The sequence below is a fragment of the Pezoporus wallicus genome, unplaced genomic scaffold (genome assembly GCF_028554395.1).
Source record: "Pezoporus wallicus isolate ANWC-B61680 ecotype Strahan unplaced genomic scaffold, APGP_CSIRO_Pwel_v1 contig_7073, whole genome shotgun sequence".
Lineage (NCBI taxonomy): Eukaryota > Metazoa > Chordata > Aves > Psittaciformes > Psittacidae > Pezoporus > Pezoporus wallicus.
The window spans coordinates 486230-503335 of record NW_026641326.1 but is presented as its reverse complement, the minus strand read 5'-3'; the positions used below and the strand labels follow the sequence as shown (position 1 = coordinate 503335).

General features: G+C 40.4%; 1 protein-coding gene across 26 annotated transcripts in view; it reads left to right on the top strand.

Moving 5' to 3' along the window:
• MAGI1 (membrane associated guanylate kinase, WW and PDZ domain containing 1) overlaps positions 1-16599 on the top strand; it is a 339384-nt gene extending 322785 nt beyond the window's left edge. For 8 of the 26 annotated variants that reach the window (XM_057422964.1, XM_057422966.1, XM_057422957.1 and 5 more), the window contains 6 exons: positions 2379-2582; positions 7322-7412; positions 7530-7593; positions 8476-8622; positions 9918-10056; positions 13712-16599. In XM_057422964.1, coding sequence (XP_057278947.1) covers positions 2379-2582; positions 7322-7412; positions 7530-7593; positions 8476-8622; positions 9918-10056; positions 13712-14412 — 1346 coding nt within the window. In that variant the 3' untranslated portion in view covers positions 14413-16599. Of the gene's footprint in view, positions 1-2378; positions 2583-7321; positions 7413-7529; positions 7594-8475; positions 8623-9917; positions 11931-12037; positions 12127-13711 lie in introns of those variants that run through there. The other 18 variants (XM_057422980.1, XM_057422967.1, XM_057422962.1 and 15 more) reach the window with 10 other exon arrangements.
• The last annotated feature ends 507 nt before the right edge of the window (positions 16600-17106 follow it).

Below are 17106 nucleotides of genomic sequence, written 5' to 3'. Positions count from 1 at the left end.
ACATAAAATGGAGAATACTGTTAAAAAAACCAGGGTGTTTTGACATATTCCACCTCTTCCTGAATCTATTTCTTCAGAGCAGGGGGATGTCAATATCATGGGCCTGGGGGTGGGGAGGAATGGCAGAACATGTGCCTTTGCCATCTTCATACTACCTCTCAGAGCAGGGTTGTGGTTTGCAGACAAAATACATTGCAATCTCCCTGTACAGCTGGAGTGTTCCTGGTGCACAGATGTACATGTGGCAAGAAGTGGCCTTTCCCCCTTTTTTGTAGGCTCTTTTCCTGAAATTTCCTGTCATTGCCCATCAGTAATGCCCTTACTAATGCATCAAGGGAGCATCACCTCCTTTTCTGTAATTAATGTAGAACAGGCCATTTCTCACACAGTTCAGAGCAGTCATGGCAGCAGGGAATTCAAGGGTGAAATACCTGATTTAGACCGAGTGCATTGAGTTCTGTCAGTTCTCAGGTGCTAGACTACCTTACATTGTCCTTGCTGCTGGAAACTGATCGTCCAGTATTTTGGTGCCAGAACACGAAGGTGCAATGTAACATAGATTGAACTCAGTCTAAACCAGAGAGAGGGATTTTATCTTCTAAAAGTATTTGCAAATCTGTGTAAATAACTTTTACTGTATAAAGACTGTGCTCTAACTCTTTTCCACAGAGAAGCCTTGACCTGAGGTTGTAAAAAGTTGTGTTTGCTTTAGCCCAAGACATTCACTAACTGGAAGTTTTCTGTGCAGGGGCTCCTCATGGGGATCTGTTGATCTGTGACTGTTTTTCCTTTAACTTTTTTCAAGTGTATTCAGCTTTTCCCTAATACTCTGCATGAGATGTGTTCCCTCTGCTGTGTGGTGCTTGCTTTGGACCTGCTTTGTAGTTTTTTCTTTCATGGGTAGTATTTAGAGATGGGCCAAACTGGTTCTAAAATTCACCTTGGTCACCTTGGTGTGGGCTCTGTCATCTCTGTTCAGTGGATTGGATAGAGTAGGAACTCATACCCTCAAAGTAGCTTTTAAACTGAATGGGGCTATGTATTACCAGAACGAGAAGTAACAGAAGGTGGGAGGGAGGGGAGGGTAATAATCCCCCTATCATTTGCAACTAAAATTAACACTTTCTGCCAGTTTTCATTATATCTTTCCAACCTTGTTCTCTCACCTCACATTCCTTTTCTTAGCTTTTTCTTCTTTATGGTCTTTCTGGTGTTGTTCTGTGTGCAGCAACGTATATCTCTAAAACTACTAACCAAATAAACACTACAGCACAGATTGGAAAGTGCATCTTGAGGGTGAATGTATTGTGGATGCAAAGTATGAGTTGACCACTGTACACTTGTGGTTTAATGATATGCTGTGTGCCTGTGGGGTTCTTGCCCATGTATAGAAGCAGTACAAAAGCTCAGTGGGTTTATCTGGGTGGAGCTGTGTATCCCCTGTGTTCCAGTTTTGCATTTTATGGACGATGCTGTGTTTTTAGGACAAACAACTGCATGGAACAGAAGTAGAATTTTGTCTCCAAAACACATTCATCCTAAAGTGCTCTTGCCGTGTGTGTGTCAGACATCTCAATGTTTTTGTGTGTGGTTTTAGAGGTATTTAAATGAGAAGGTCCTTATTCCTTCCCTGCTCCTGTCTTGGTGCCATCTAAGATCATAAAAGGGAAAGGGTTAACAGAGCCTGAGGTGGATGCCTGCACCAAACAGGTTGTCTTTGTCAGTCTTGGCCCATCTGTAGTGGTCCTTTACCTTCCTTGGCAGTACCTTTATTCACAACAGAAGAAAACTGTTGCTTCCCCATGCAGCACTGATAAAGTGGATCTTTGTGATAGAAAGGGAGTTGCACTCCCTCTTAGGCCTAGAACGATTTCATCTTTCTAAATTGAGAAAGAACAAAACATTGGCAGAAGCTTGAACTGCAGCTGACTTAGAGAAGGACCAGAGAGGCTAACACCAACATAATCTTGAAGGAGGAAGGTTGTGTTTCCTACAGTTTCTATTTCTTTTGTTCAAAAATAAAACTAGGATTTGGGTTATGATGGCACTGCTGAATGCAGTGGTAGTCTTTAAAAATATCACCATTTATATTAGCAGAAATCAAGGTGGGCGGAGTTTTGAGTGATTAACAAAGCACGTTGTCCAAAAAGTGAAGTGTTGTGCACTCGTACTAGTTGATTGCCAATGTTTTGAACACTGGCAGCAAAGCTATCCTATAATAACTTTTTCTTGATGCATTAATTAATTAACCCTTAACCTTCTCTTTCCCTTTTCAACCCTTTTTCTCCTTTTCCCCTTCACCATATTCCCACGTATGTAAACAATTAAAAAACCAAAACAAACCAAAACAAAAACAACCCCCAAAACCAATACCAAAGCGGGAAATGCATGTGTGGCCATGCCTCACAAAATAGGTCGGATAATTGAAGGGAGTCCCGCAGACCGCTGTGGAAAGCTGAAAGTAGGCGATCGGATCTTGGCCGTGAATGGGTGCTCCATCACCAACAAGTCGCATTCAGACATCGTCAACCTCATTAAGGAAGCAGGAAACACCGTTACCCTGCGCATCATTCCAGGAGATGGTAAAGTATATGTTTCCTGCTGTTTCCTTTCACTGGTTTTGTCCCCTGGCTTTTTGCAGTCTTCCATAGCTTTGTTTCTACTTATAGGAATTCTGTTTTTAAACAGGGTGGTGCTGATTCTAGGTTTAAAAAACAGTATTTCGTTCTGTCTTGTTCCTCCATGCAATTCTGTAAATTTGATGCATATTTCAGTACGCTTTGATTTGATTCTTAGGTTAATAATGCAGATTTAGAATATTTGGGCATCACTTGTTAATATGTGGGATTCCTGAAGTACACAAGAAGGCTATAGACTAAAGAGATCATGGAAAGGGATAGATACTTTGTCATGTTTCAAGCTGCTTGAAAAAACATTTGGTTTTATTCTGGGTAAGTTGCTTTGAGAGCCAGCTCAGGACATCTTTAAATGACTTCGTTATGTGATAACTCTGGTGCTGCTGTGTGCTTGCAGCCGATCATTGTAAGAGTTACCCTAGGATAACAGTTACCTTAAGAGTTATAGAATCTCACTGTTTCAGATCAGAGGGAAAGTGCAGGATCCCCAGTGCTGATACTTGGTACTGGTTTCAGGCCATTGAAGCATTTAATAAAAATATGGATCTGGTTTATGTACCAGTTTCATTAAATTGATTCCTAGCTGTGATGCCAAACAGGATCAGACCAGGAACGTCTGTCATGATTTATAGTGAGAATTCATTAGGCAGAAATCTTTTTACATTGCTCTCTTTTTAAGCCGAATCCATGGGTATAAGATTTGATGGCTCAGATAATGAGCATTTCTTAGAGCTGTACAGGACATTATTTGCATTCATCTAAATGTGGAGAAAGTGTGATTGAGTTTGGAAGAAAGGTTGAGAAGGTGTGGCTGACTTGAACCTGGTACCTGTAAAGCAGAATGAAGTAGTTAAATAATGCGATTTGTGTGACAAGCATTCAGTAGTTGCTAAGTCTCATGCTTTCTAGTCTGAAAACATGGATTTGGTTACCCCACAGAGCCTTATGCTGTGTTTAAGTATAGGATAAAAATAGGCCAGCATGAGAAATGATCAGATTATAAATTATCTCTGGTTAGGATGGTCTGTTTTGCATAAAGACTTTATTTTCCTACTGTTCAGTAGCTACTGGGTCAAATGGTGTATGATCCTTTGCTGCTTCCATCCAATTGGGCGTTCATGATGATAAAGTGGCTGTGAAGCAGGCTATCATCTGAGCTGGCCTGCATGTGCCAGTTTTGAAAGGTAAACTGGCAGAGGAATTGGTCATTGCCTGTATTTTTTGTATCTGATCAAAATGAAGGAAGGTGAATCTTTGAATAAATAAGTGATTTTGTTTTTAAAGGCAAAAATACCCAAGAAATAAATAATTTCTCAATGGTTTAAGACTTTTTTAAGAATAGTATAGCTTGCTGACATGATTACTCAGCCAGTCTTGTGGTACAAATACATGTACAGAATACCATGTTCAGTTGCTTAGTTCAGAATGGAAACCTGTACCTGTGACTTGCATCACATATTCCTAAAGAAGGTGGAAAGCTTTAATTTAGGGAAAGAGTCAACTCTTTTCTGTCATAGAGTGCAGGCTTCAAACCTTTCTATTTACTGTCCCTTCGAAATTCCAGATGAGATTACATACTTCGCATAGTATTACCTGCATTTAATTTCCAAAAGCCAGTAAGACAAGGCAATCTGAGAGTTTTGCTCTAAACCCCATGAGATATAAGAAATTGGTCTCAATTTTGTTCTCCTTTTATTGTCTTGGGGTGCTTTTGTTGATTTGTTGTTTTCATTTTGTTGACTTACGGGTGCTTTTTGGTCTAACTGTACTTCAAGGTGTGCGTGTGTGTGATTAAATCAGAAGCCATCCATCTCAGATAAATATGCAACTAAGGCTTATCACAAGACTCACAACCAACTCACACTGCTAATCTATCTAACATTATTAAAAACACCAAGGGTTTTGCTTTGTAACAGGTCTTGAACGAACTCATTGCAGGATTATGTGGGCAGTGAAATTAAGATATTTTAACGTGCTACCGGCTGATGCAAGGATAAAGAGAGCTGAAAAATAACAAGCTCAGATTAGGTATTTAATTGGTGTTTGGGTGTTTTAGGGCAATACAGGGCAAAGAATCAATGAAATAAGTAGGATTTAGAATGTACAGTTGTAATTCGTCCAGAGATACTATTTTCTCTATTTGTGTTCTGTTCCAGTTTTGCGTCCTGAACCGGTGTCTAAAAAGCTAGCAAAATTATGCACAACTCCTGACTCATGGGATAGGGTGGGGTAAAGATAGATGCAGTACAGTGGTGTGAAGATACATCTGTACCAAAGATGTGTTGTTGCTTTACTTGGTATTCTTAGTATGACCTACTAAAGGGTAGGAATCTTGCATTCTCTTTGAAGCCTATCTTCATCTGATCTCCAAATATTTGTGGAGGATTTCAGAGGCTTTTGTTCTAGATGAATGCAGAACACTTAACCATATTTTGGGGCCTTCTTATGGAGGAGGTTTTATGGAGACAGGTTTTAGCAAATGTCTTATGGAGACAGGTTTTAGCATCAAGGCGTCATTACAAAGTACACAGAATTACTTATTAAAATCAACAGTGTAACCACACACAGGGCCACACAAGCCAGCTGTCAGCAGCACATCCTCACAAGGGTATGTTTTGGTCATGGCAACCCTGAGAGGTGCAGGCAGACCCAGGAGCCTCTCCTGCTCTCTGAGCCACTGGGCACAAGTCAGCTCTGGTCTGGAAGATGTTACAGCTCCATATGCTGAGGGTTTGGGCATGTTAACTTGGGCACAGTGCTGCAGGCAAAGGAGCTGTGCTCTCGTTACACCCATCTGTTTAAATAGTTCTTAGTTTTCTCTTTCCCTCTCCCTGAGTTTCCCTTGACATGTGCTAGCTATAGAAAGGAAAAACGCTTCACCTTTCCCCGCAATTAAAATAAATCCATGAAATAAAACAAGTTCCCAGGATCCAAGTAAGCCCATGATGATCACCTCTTCTTAATTTGGGAAAGAAGCCCTCCTTTTTCTCCTATTTTGTGTTACTCCTGGACCCTCTTTAATAACAGCTGATTTCTCCATAGTCAATAAAATGAAGTACCAGGTTGCTTAAGAAGCAAGCAAAGGCAGGGTAGAAGACCTTGTAATTTTATATTTGAGAGCCAGATGTTTCCACCTGGGTTTTGTTGCTGCTGGGGTTGCTTTAAGTGGGATTGGAACTAGAGAAATTCAGTCAAGAATCAAGGTGCAGCGTTTTAGCCAGTGACTGTGCATTCAGTTTAGATTTTGATCTTGAATAGTGGGTTGTGGTCAGTATTTTGTAGTTATCTGTAATCTGTGGTCCTCTCCTGGATAGAATGGGTATAGGCACAACGTGGGGTCTTCACAATGGGAAGAACTGTTCCACAAAGGAGTGAGTTCCTGCCACTGCAGTGACTTCAGCTGGGAATACCATGCCTAATGAATGGTCTTTCTGTTGACTGTGCCCATCATTCTCTATATGTAACCAATATAACTGCTCAACATTTTTAGGGCTTAAGCATTTGCCACTGACTCTCCTTCTGAATTCAAACTCTTGTGTGAGGGGAAGGGTGTTTTCAGGAACTGCTAACTTCTGGAGCGATTCAGTATTTGAAACTCTTCAGTATTAATTTTAGTTCAAGATTGATACAATATATCCATTTCTGGAAAATGGATTGAGTTCAATATGCAGGAGTTCCAGGTCTTTCCTCCAAAACTGTGTTGCTAATATTTGGCTAATGGCATTGACACGACCTTAATTTTAGGCAGAATTTTAAATGAGTTCTGGGTTAACTCTGGTCTTATTGAAGGCTATGATAAAGCTCCAGTATATTGGGACCATTTTGCCATGATGTGCTGTGAGGGACACCTGGATAGTCACTTTTCAGTTGTGTATACAGCAACTCTCCCCCCAGTTTTGTGAAACAGGAGAGAGTACCTCTCCTGGAAGCACCTCTTGCCATGCATAGAGAAATAATGGCATTTGCACAGGCTGATGTTGGGCTGAGAGCCCTTTACAATGGCATAAACTGAGGTTTGAAGTTAATTCTGCTCTCTGTATTCTCTCATTGAGCCCTTTTGTAAATGGTTCCCAGAGCTGTTGATGCATTTGGCAGAGGTGGTTCCATGTCCCTGCGTGCAGCTTTGAGTGCTCAGGCAGCAGTGGGTTGTATTTCAAAGATACAGTACATTTGAGGTTTAGCCGCATTCAATATCACCTTGTGAGGTATTAGATAAAAGCCACATCTCAATCCTCCTGAAGACTGCAGGTTCTGATGGAGGAAGCACTCATAAGCTTATAATCCATGGAATAGTTATTGCTACTATAAAATTAATCTACCCAACCTACCATACTTGGGGACTTTAATGATTGGAATTCATGTCATTAGACATCAGACAAAATATTCTTCTACTCTTCTTCCACAAGTCAGTATTCTGAGTGTGTCTAATGGTCAGAGATGTTTCTAATTCCAATTTGCCATTTATATTTTTTTCCAATGGAGTGTACAGTTTCTTAGACATAATTACTGTGACTTATCTTAGACTTTAGCCTGTTTATTTTTTGATTTAAGGCATTTGAGCCAATCTCAAGTTATTTAAAAACAACGTAATGATGTTTTCCAGTGAAATCCCTTTGCAAAACTTTTCTCCTCTGAGTGAGTAGGCAATGGTCTTCCCTCATAATGAAAAATAATTTATTTTGCAGAATCCTCCAATGCTACTTTATTGACCAATGCAGAAAAAATTGCTACAATTACAACCACACATACTCCTCAGCAAATACCACAGGAGACCAGGTCAGATTGTTTTCCTTGAAGAGAGCGTGTTGGCATGCTCTCTCTTTGGTTACTTCTTGATCATCTTCACATCCCATGAGCTGTATTTTTCCTCTCTCCCTCTTTCATTTGTTACAGCAGGAACAACACCAAACCAAAGCAGGAATCCCAGTTTGATTTCAAACCGCCCCAAGCAGCACAGGTAAAGAGTTACCTTTTTAATTGTTTTGTTTACCACAGACTGTAGCTTCCAATCTGCCTGTAGGCTGTGTTCATATATTTCCCTTGAAAATTCCTTCTGGGAAGCTGTTCTCCCTCAGCCTGTTTGCTGAAAAAAGAGGAATTTGCTGATTGGTTTCTTAATACATGTGGCTGTTTTTTCAGCTGGGAAACATTTCCAACACATTCTCATCATGACTTTTAGGGAGAGTTAAAAATAAGCTGACATTTTTACAACAGTAATAATTTATATGTTTGTTTAGTGAATTGGGTATTGTGAGGGGCCTCTCCAGAAAGTACTGTTGTGTGCAGATGATAGATACAGAGGACAAAAAAAAGAGGAAAATTTAATAAGCAGCAATAGCTGGAGTGTTCCAGCTTTCGCAGACAGCATCTTATTAGAGAGGTTATCTATCTCACTGTTAACTTACCTTGCCACTGGCCATCCCAGAAGTAACATCTTCCATTAAAGACTTCAGAACATCCCTATCCTAACAGCATTTGTGAAGAACAATGCACATGCTCCTGGGCTTCTTGCAGAGGAGTAGACAAGGCAAAGCCAGCACCATGACGTAGACTCATCCCAGGTACCATCAGGCATTTAACTAAAGCCTTATATAACCTAGGTGCCTAAAAATGCATTGGACATGGCAAAGCCCATTCAGTCAAACAGCCCTTTGCAGACCACCGCCAGCACTCCAAATTGCACGGTGGGATGTGAGGAAGCAGGAAATCCTAGTCTGTGTGTGAAAACCTGACTGATTTTATATTTTTAATTATAAGTAACAACAATAACAATGTTGGTTAATTGAATAATTTCAAAATTAAAGCTGCATTTAACTTTCAAACGTTGTTTTCCCTCCAGCAGGACCAAGATTTTTACACTGTTGAGCTGGAAAGAGGAGCCAAAGGGTTTGGCTTTAGCCTGCGAGGTGGACGGGAGTATAATATGGATCTGTACGTGCTGCGGCTAGCTGAGGATGGTCCAGCTGAGAGATGTGGGAAGATGAGGGTATGTAGAAACAGATTTAAAAACCATGTTTCCTTGCAATAAACTGACTTCCCTGCCTGTCCCTTACAGGCACACCTTCTGCTGTGCCAGCTAAGAAGAAAATTAAACGTTAACTGAAAGGAGCAATGGTTCCTATTTACTTCTGTCTGTGGCTTCTGTCACTCTTTGCGTGCCATCTATAGCAGTATGTGTGCATTGGAAGACTTCACCCCTTTGTTCTAATGCAGGTTTCCAAATTCTAATACATAATCTAACTTTTAAAGCCTGACAGAGATACATGTAGCAATGAAAATGGAATAGCCAGTCTCATCAGCTTTTTTAAAAGCTTGACAACAGCCTTGAGTAGAGTATTGGAGTAGTGCATCCCACCTGATCCTTTCTCTGCTAGTGGGCAGAGTGGAGAGTAATGTAATTTTTTGATTAGTATTAACTGTTAACTTCGCATATCAGCTAAATTATAAACGTTATAACAAGGGCATATGTTATCAAATGCCTACAGAAAAACAAATTGCCAAGTTTTATGTGCTCCTTGCTGCTCTGAGAGAGAATGCATTATAATCTTACCACATGTGTCTTTTTCTTCTCCAGATGTATCATGCAAAGGGCATTTTCAAAATTATTTTGCCAGGAGTAGATCTGTAGGCCCAGAACTTCTGCTGATGAAAATAAATCAGTGCTGCCCTGTGGAAGTCAATGCTTTGACAAGCTCTTCCAAGCCCTGTTTTCCTATCCTGATAAACGATTATATTTACAAAAGCAGCTTTGCTGGTATCTATATCCAAGTGAGAAATGGACCTGAAAAAGCTATTTGAACATCCCAGTTACAGCAGACTGCAAAACAAACAATGACCTAGACCAAAGACTTTGTAAATAATCAAAATAAAATAGCACCAGTTTTAACGCAGCTATTGAGCGATACAGTAATGAAGTGTGGTTTTACAAAACAGTAATGAAATCACAGAATCTCAGAATGTTTTGGGCAGGAAGGGACCTTAAAGCTCAGCCAGTTCCAACCCCCTGCCATGGATAGGGACGCCTGCCCCTAGACCAGGTTGCTCAAAGCCCTCTCCAGCCTGGCCTTGAACACTGCCAGGGATATTTCGAGACTTCAAGATTCCCCACTTGTCTTCATGTCTCTCAGGGCCCCGCACACTGTTTATTGTGGACTCTGACTGGGCAGAGTTGGGCGCATTTAGCTTCCACCTCTGCTGTGGCCAATGTTTTGTGGTGTGTTGGTGGCAATTGTCGTGGGGGCTCGTTTCTAATCTTACTCTTCTCCTTTATTGCATTAACAGATTGGAGATGAAATCTTAGAGATCAATGGAGAAACTACCAAGAACATGAAGCACGCTCGGGCCATTGAACTGATTAAAAATGGTGGGCGCAGGGTCCGCCTGTTTCTGAAACGTGGAGATGGCTCTGTCCCAGAATATGGTGGGTCAAACTATGAAAACATTCCTTTCTTCCCTGGCATCACTCCATGAATGATTTGTCTCAAGATCTGAAGCGGGAATTCTTTTTTATTTTCCTTTCTCACCAGTGTCTTACCAACCTTTGCAACATATGATTAATTGCCTCGCTTGTGCTGAATTTTCTACACATTTCACCCTTTGCTTGCTTCCATGGACTTGGGGCGCAGTGTAAGGCAAGATCATCATAGCAGTGTTTTTGGTGATCAGAGAGGAAAACAAAGCAAAACAAAAAAACCTTATTGTCTTGTCCAGCCAAACAAGGAATGTCATTGAACTGTGCCAAACTGTTTCTCAGTGGCTGAATTGTTGTTTCAAATCTCTACTTCTAATCAATGCAAAAACTGGGATCCTGAGTTATTATTCTGAAGCAGTGCTTATTTTTTTTGTTAGGTTTTTCTCTTAGTTCCTGTCTGTGTCCATAGACGTGAATGCCAAGATGGCTTATGAGATTTTTTGCCTTCCCTTAGTATTTATGTAAATATTTATAAAGTTATTTAAGAAAAAGAAGAAAAAAAAAAAGAGCTTTACTGCAAAAATATATTAATTTGGCCTCCTGAGCCCTTTTCTCCCCCAATAAACTGTTTGCTGGTTTCAACTAGTTAATTTGTAAGGTCTGAAAAGGTGAGGAGGTTATGAAAAGGTGCTCTCATGTCTGTCTCGGGGGAAACATTCAGTCCTCATTTCTTACAAAAAATTGCATTAGATTTCCTTTTCTTCCCCCGGAGGTTGGATTGCTGGGTGGCTTAACTTAGCACACTATTAATATTATAATTATGTCTTATTTGTTTGAGATAATTGTCAAATATTGTGCCCTCGATGGAGGGCTACTCCCAACCAAAGGTCTGTGAGGTTTCTATAGAAACTGATGATTGAAGGGATGTCCTTTATACTTTTCTCCCCGTATTTGGGTTGTTTCTGTGTCAGTAAGTTCTGTGTTTATCATTCAGTCCATGTCCTAAAACCAGAAACAAAACCCTTCTGCTCTATCTATGAACTAGATTTTCTTTTCATTTACTGTACCACGTTGGAGAGTTTCTGCTCACTCTGTTCATTATTTAACTTTAAATGACCAGTTCAGAGTATAACCAACAAACAACTGAAGTGTTTAACAATATGGAAGGAAAGTTATGGGTTTACACTTCTGTAATATAAATAGCACACCAGAAGGTTTGATGATGGCACTGAAATTCTGTAATGTTCTTTCTACTTTTGTCTTTTCCTATACTCCTTTGGATGTACAGTACTGTATCATATGCTAGACTGCATAAATACCCTGTAAATTAAGTGCTTCATTTCTCAAAGCATATGTCTGTTGCACTGAGGATGGAAATCCACCACCAATTTTCTTTTGGCTAATGCTAAACCACTGAACATTCATTCTCTAAGCAAGGATTTAATATACAGGGGTTGCACTACTGTAAAGACTATCCTTGTAATGTTTGGGACTCCTTCCTCTCTTCATTCTGTTCACTGCAGTCGCAAATGGTTCCTCTAATAATGTTAAGTTCCAATATTTTTCTGACTCGATTGGAACGTGCTTCTCTATGAGGCTGTATATTTTTGTAATGAGTTTTGTACTTATTTTTAATGTTGTGGTCTCTGGTGGACTTTATTTTTCGTTGTTGTTTGATTGTTAATGTTTTTTCTATGACATTCTGTGTCGCTGTTCCAGCTGTCTTTTAGAATGGATGCTCTCGTTGTCTGGGTTATTGAATCACCTCTTAGATGTCTCTTTATGTCACAATAATAACAACTGCTGTCTTTGCAGCCTTATATTTGGGTGAAGCCTAGACAATCTGACTGGAAAAAATAAACTTTCTTTATTCTAAGATAAAATATGAAGATTTTTCTTTCTTTCACCTGTATTATAGGGAATCTAAATTTTCTACTTTTCTCTTTCTCTTTCTCTTACTTTTCTTGGTGCTGGGCTCTTCCTTCCTCAGCGATGATACCTCCTAATATCGCTGCATGTATGAGAAATGACAAGCTCGGGGAGTCTTGCTTCTACCTTATGGGCCATAATCAAACTACGGTTTGTAGCTAAAATCAATATTAGGTGTTTTTGTGCTGTGGCCTAATTCCCTCACATTGCTTTCCGCTTTGCTATATTTTATATGTATCCAGCAATTCATTCTGAGCACCCTGCGTCCCCTGAATTGTAAGTACACCACAGGACACATTTAAACCTTGTGCAATAGCCAGGTTGCTGCAAGCCATGTGCTTACAGCTACAGAAAAGCAGTGTGGTCCCCCAGCTGCTGCCTGAAAATGCTAATGAGCAAAAATTCACACACGTGTGCCATAACACATGTTTCACCTGGAAATCACCAAAATCATGGCCCATGCACACACCAACCCTCCCAAGCTAAAGGAATGGAAATGCCATCAGATGGGAGATGCTTTGCGTGATGTCAAATGAGCATGTAGTGTGTTTGGCTTGGGGGAGGGAAGGCAAAAAGGAGAAAAAGAAACAATCAATCCCCACAGGTATTTGTGAGGGTTTTCAGTTATTGCCACTTGCCACCAGGACAGTCCACATCGAGGTGGGTGTCTTGGTGCCAGCAGCAGGAAGCCTGCAGGAAGCATGACTAAAGCCAGGCAAGCTGCTGTGCAGAGGTTACTGTTAAAAAGAAAACAATAATAAGCAAGTAAAAGGAACACTCAGTTAAGTCTGTGCAGCTACTTTAATATTTGCTGTGTCTATAATGAATCATTCGTAAACAACCATTACAAATAACATGAGTAATTCTAGCTTAGCTGCAGCACAGGACTGGTTTTTAGTCTCAGGGTTGATTTTTTGACTCTGCTTTGCAGTTTGTCTTGCAGAGGTAGCTCAGCCTTATTTTACCTGAAACACTACATTAAAAATAAGGCACCGGAGCCTAGGTTTTAATCAAAGCCATCCTACATATTACAATATCTTTCCATTGCTTTAATATGAGAAAATCATAACTTCCGTCATCGTTGTTTGAATCATTGTGGCAAAACCAAAATCTACCCTATGACTTTTCATAACACGGTAGAACTAAGCGAAATTAAGTAATGTCTTAAATGAAATGGAAATTACATGATTACAGTCTAATTCTCACACCTTGAAAATGTTTTATTTTATGAGGTGAAAACTTAATAATCAATTCTATTTTCTGCACATTTTCTGCTCTTTGAAACGAGGCCTCCCACACCTGGAAGGCAGTTCTTTCAAAAGACTTGAAAGAAAAAAATCATTTCCTAAAGGCCCTCTTTATTGGAAACTGTTAAAAAAAAACTAACCAACAACCTGAACTACAATATTACGTTTTTTTTCCCACTGGAAAGAAAGTAGTGTGGCTGAAACATTATGAATTCGGCTTGGGAAAAATTGTAAAATGCCCCATGACCAGAAGAGCATAAAGATGATATCAGCTTCGACCAAAACACGGCTAATGAACAGAGCAGCGCCAGTACTAACCTGTAACTCTCGTTGTTCGCAGTAAAGTTAACAAAAGCTTCGGTTAGCCTTCACTGACTGCTTTAACAGTTGTTTGTTTTTGTCACTAATGAAGTCTGAAGAGTGATAAGTGGTGTCACAGTGCCACGGAAGGCATCGGTACCAAACGCTTTACTGTTATTTTCTTACAGACCCCAGCAGTGACAGGAACAGTCCCGCCACAGGTTCACAAAATGTATCGGAAATGAAACCCGTGCCATCCGACCGACGGCAGCACCCATCATCGGAGTCCAGTTATCCACCAGACCTTCACAAATCATCACAACATGTGGACAAGCGGACTTACGTTAGAGACCTAAAAGGCAGCAGAGAGTTTAGCAGACATCCCAATGAGCACCACACTTGGAATGGGACTTCTAAAACCAACGACCATGTGCCAGGCAGGAGGACGGAGAGGTCGCCGGAGAAGAGGCACGAGAGGCAGCCGGAGAGGGCGGTGGTGAACGGGCAGAAGAGGAGGTCTCCCGAAAAGCGCAGGGAAGGGACGAGGAGCGCTGACAACACTTTGGAGAGGAGGGAGCGACACGACAGGAGGAGAGACCTCTCCCCAGAGAGGCGCAGAGAGCGGTCGCCCAACCGCCGGCGGCGGTCGCTGGAGAGACTCACAGAGCCGAGGAGGTCACCGGATCGGAGAAGAGAGAACTCCCTCGACCGGCGCGCCAAGTCCTCTGACCGGCGGAGGGAGCGGTCACCCGACAGACGGCTCAGGGAGGAGCGGGTCACCCACCGGGAGAGGGAAGACCCCGGCTGGAAGCACGAGCCGAGCCGCAGGCACCCGCCCGAGCAGCGCCGGCGGCCGTACAAGGAATGCAGCACCGACCTCAGCATCTGAGGAGCATCTGGGGTCCCCATCGCCTTCCCCATGCCATGGGAGCCGAGCAGAGAGTGCGGGAGCTGTGAAACCATCCGGCTTTCGCAGGCGAGGAGACATCCGGCACCTGATGATCCTACAAACCTTTTATGCAGATGAAATCTTATAGCAAGAAAAAAAGTGTTGTGCCTGATGTATAATATTAAAGAAAGTATTTTTCAGTGTATTCTTCTTTTTTTTTTAATTACTTGCCAAATGTTGGTCCTAAAGGATTATAAAATTTTGTTTCTACATTCTTTGTAGATTTCTTAAGAATAATTCTTCTATCAGGCTACTTTCCCCCCCTCCCCAATCTAGTAAATGGGGGTAGCCAGTAATATAATCTAGGCAAAAGGATTTTATGACCAAGTTTGAATAATTTGATCCAGACTGTTCTCTAGTGACTCACTGCTACACTGTATGTAGAAAACTTTTTAAGGGTTTGGGGGTGGGGAAGGAAGAAAATTGTTCATCTCAGTAGGAATGGAGCGCTCCTGCTGAAGGAATTAAAAAGAGAGAGACAAATGTTCCTAAAAAACTGCAAGAACTGTTTGAAGAGACTACTGTTTCAATGAAGGATATTTATAATAATGATAAAAAATAATAAAATAAGAAAAAAATTAAAACATAAACCACACAGCACAAGATGATTTACGATAAGGAATTTCTAGTTTGTTCCATGAACAGTTTATACTTTCAGGCCCCCTCTGCAGGATGCACGAAGGCAGAAGGACTGGTAACCACCATGCCTGTGTCACCCACTAACGTAAACTGTTGATCTCTCATTAGCCTCAGCAGCATGTAATGATATTTCATTAAGGCAGCCGTCGCAGCCCTACTCATCTTCTAGATGTATATGGACAGCAGCTTGAGCATGCATGGTAATGTTTGTCTGCTTTGAAGCAAGGGAAGGGATCAGGATCCTAGGACTTGGCACAATGCGGTGGGAGCAAAGTCCTCCCTCTCAGAGCAGGTGTATTCCTTCTGCTCAGGCAAAACCAGTGGGCTTTTCTTACTTTGCCAAATTCCAAAAGCTTTCTCTTCTCCTCACTCTATATTTTTTTATTTTACTGCTTCATCCTTTACTGGGACAAAAGGAGTGCACTTGCTGGGAAAAAAATATATGAAAAAAAAAGATGTATCAAAGAAAATAACATGTATCAAAGTTAAAAAACACAGGCAAAAAGAGGCGATCAGTGAGACAACCTGGTTGTAGAAGCCTATCCATACTGGTTATATGCTGTAAATTTGAATCCAAGAACAGCAGCAGAAGGGAAACCTGCAAGTTTCTAAGTTGTATTTTTAAATTTGCAAGTTGTGTGGTAAGTCTGCTGTAGTACTGGTATAAGATTTTAATGGATTACTGCCTAGCTGAGCCAAAATGTTTGCCGTTACTGTTGGACCACTAAAGTAAACTGCTGCTTTTTACAGTGCATTGGTGTGTACATGTATACTGTTTCACATTTTCCATATGAACACAAAACCATTGCAAGTCTATCACTGTTGTTGCCATGGTACTGTAAAAACAAAACCAAGAAAGAAGATGGCCGATCATTGTGTGTACAGTTTAAATTGTAATTAATAGAGCCTGTTGAAAAAAAAAACAAAACTGTTGCCTTTTTCTTGTATAAAAGAGGATTTATGACAAAATTTAGCTGTGAGGAATGTGATTTAAGTGTTTATATTTCTGAAAATGGAACAAATTGATTCAGGGGATATATTTTAATGTAAACTGAATCAGGTATGTAAAGCTGTTTTAAAATGGGAGACTGTATAAGTAATTCTAAAGCTTTTATTGGTTTGAATATCATTTCTTTCCTCATGGTGGGCCTGCTTATGTATTATTAAGCACTTGTTTGCAGTCTATGTTCTTCAATCATCATTTCCTGCAATGTGCTATAGACATAATACTCTTTTCTGTGTTGATGAAAAGCAGTATGTGGGCCAATCTTTTTTATAAAACACTATGCATATATAAATACTACATTGTTCATAGCTTTATTTGACCTATTGGGTTTATACATAACACTAGTATGAGTAGATGTGGACTTACCCAGTACGAGCTTCTTTCCTTGGAACAGACACTATGTATATGATGTAGCAACAAAGAAGGAGAAAGTCTGTGAATGCTATTTTTATTATCAAATAAAGTTTTCCATACAAAGCACACATATGAGTGTAGTGATAAGATAAAGGAGGAACCACAACTTGTTACTTACTCATTCCTGTCTAAATTAGTAAACTAAGTTACAGTCTCTAAGGGCCATCCATTAAATATGTATTAATCATCCATTTAATATATAGTAATAATTTGACAAACCTTAAAGCAAAGGTTCCCAGATTTCCATTATAAAATTGTCTTCCTCAAAATAATCAGGAGCTAAGGGTTTAGGTGAAGCTACTCAACTGCTGTTGTTGAGATTGTTGGTGTCATATATATGGGTTTATATGTGTGTATATAACTATACATACGTATATATACATATCACCAAGACTATATGTCTCCCATCTCTTAGTTCTTAAAATGTGTAAGGACCATAACTTAAGAATGCAAAACTTGTTTGCATAGGTTTTTAAAATAACTTTAAATATTGTGTAGTTTATCAGGCTCCACTCATGTTTTCCTGATACTTCAGCAAACCTTATGGGAATCCAGGCAGCTTGAGAGTCGCTGGT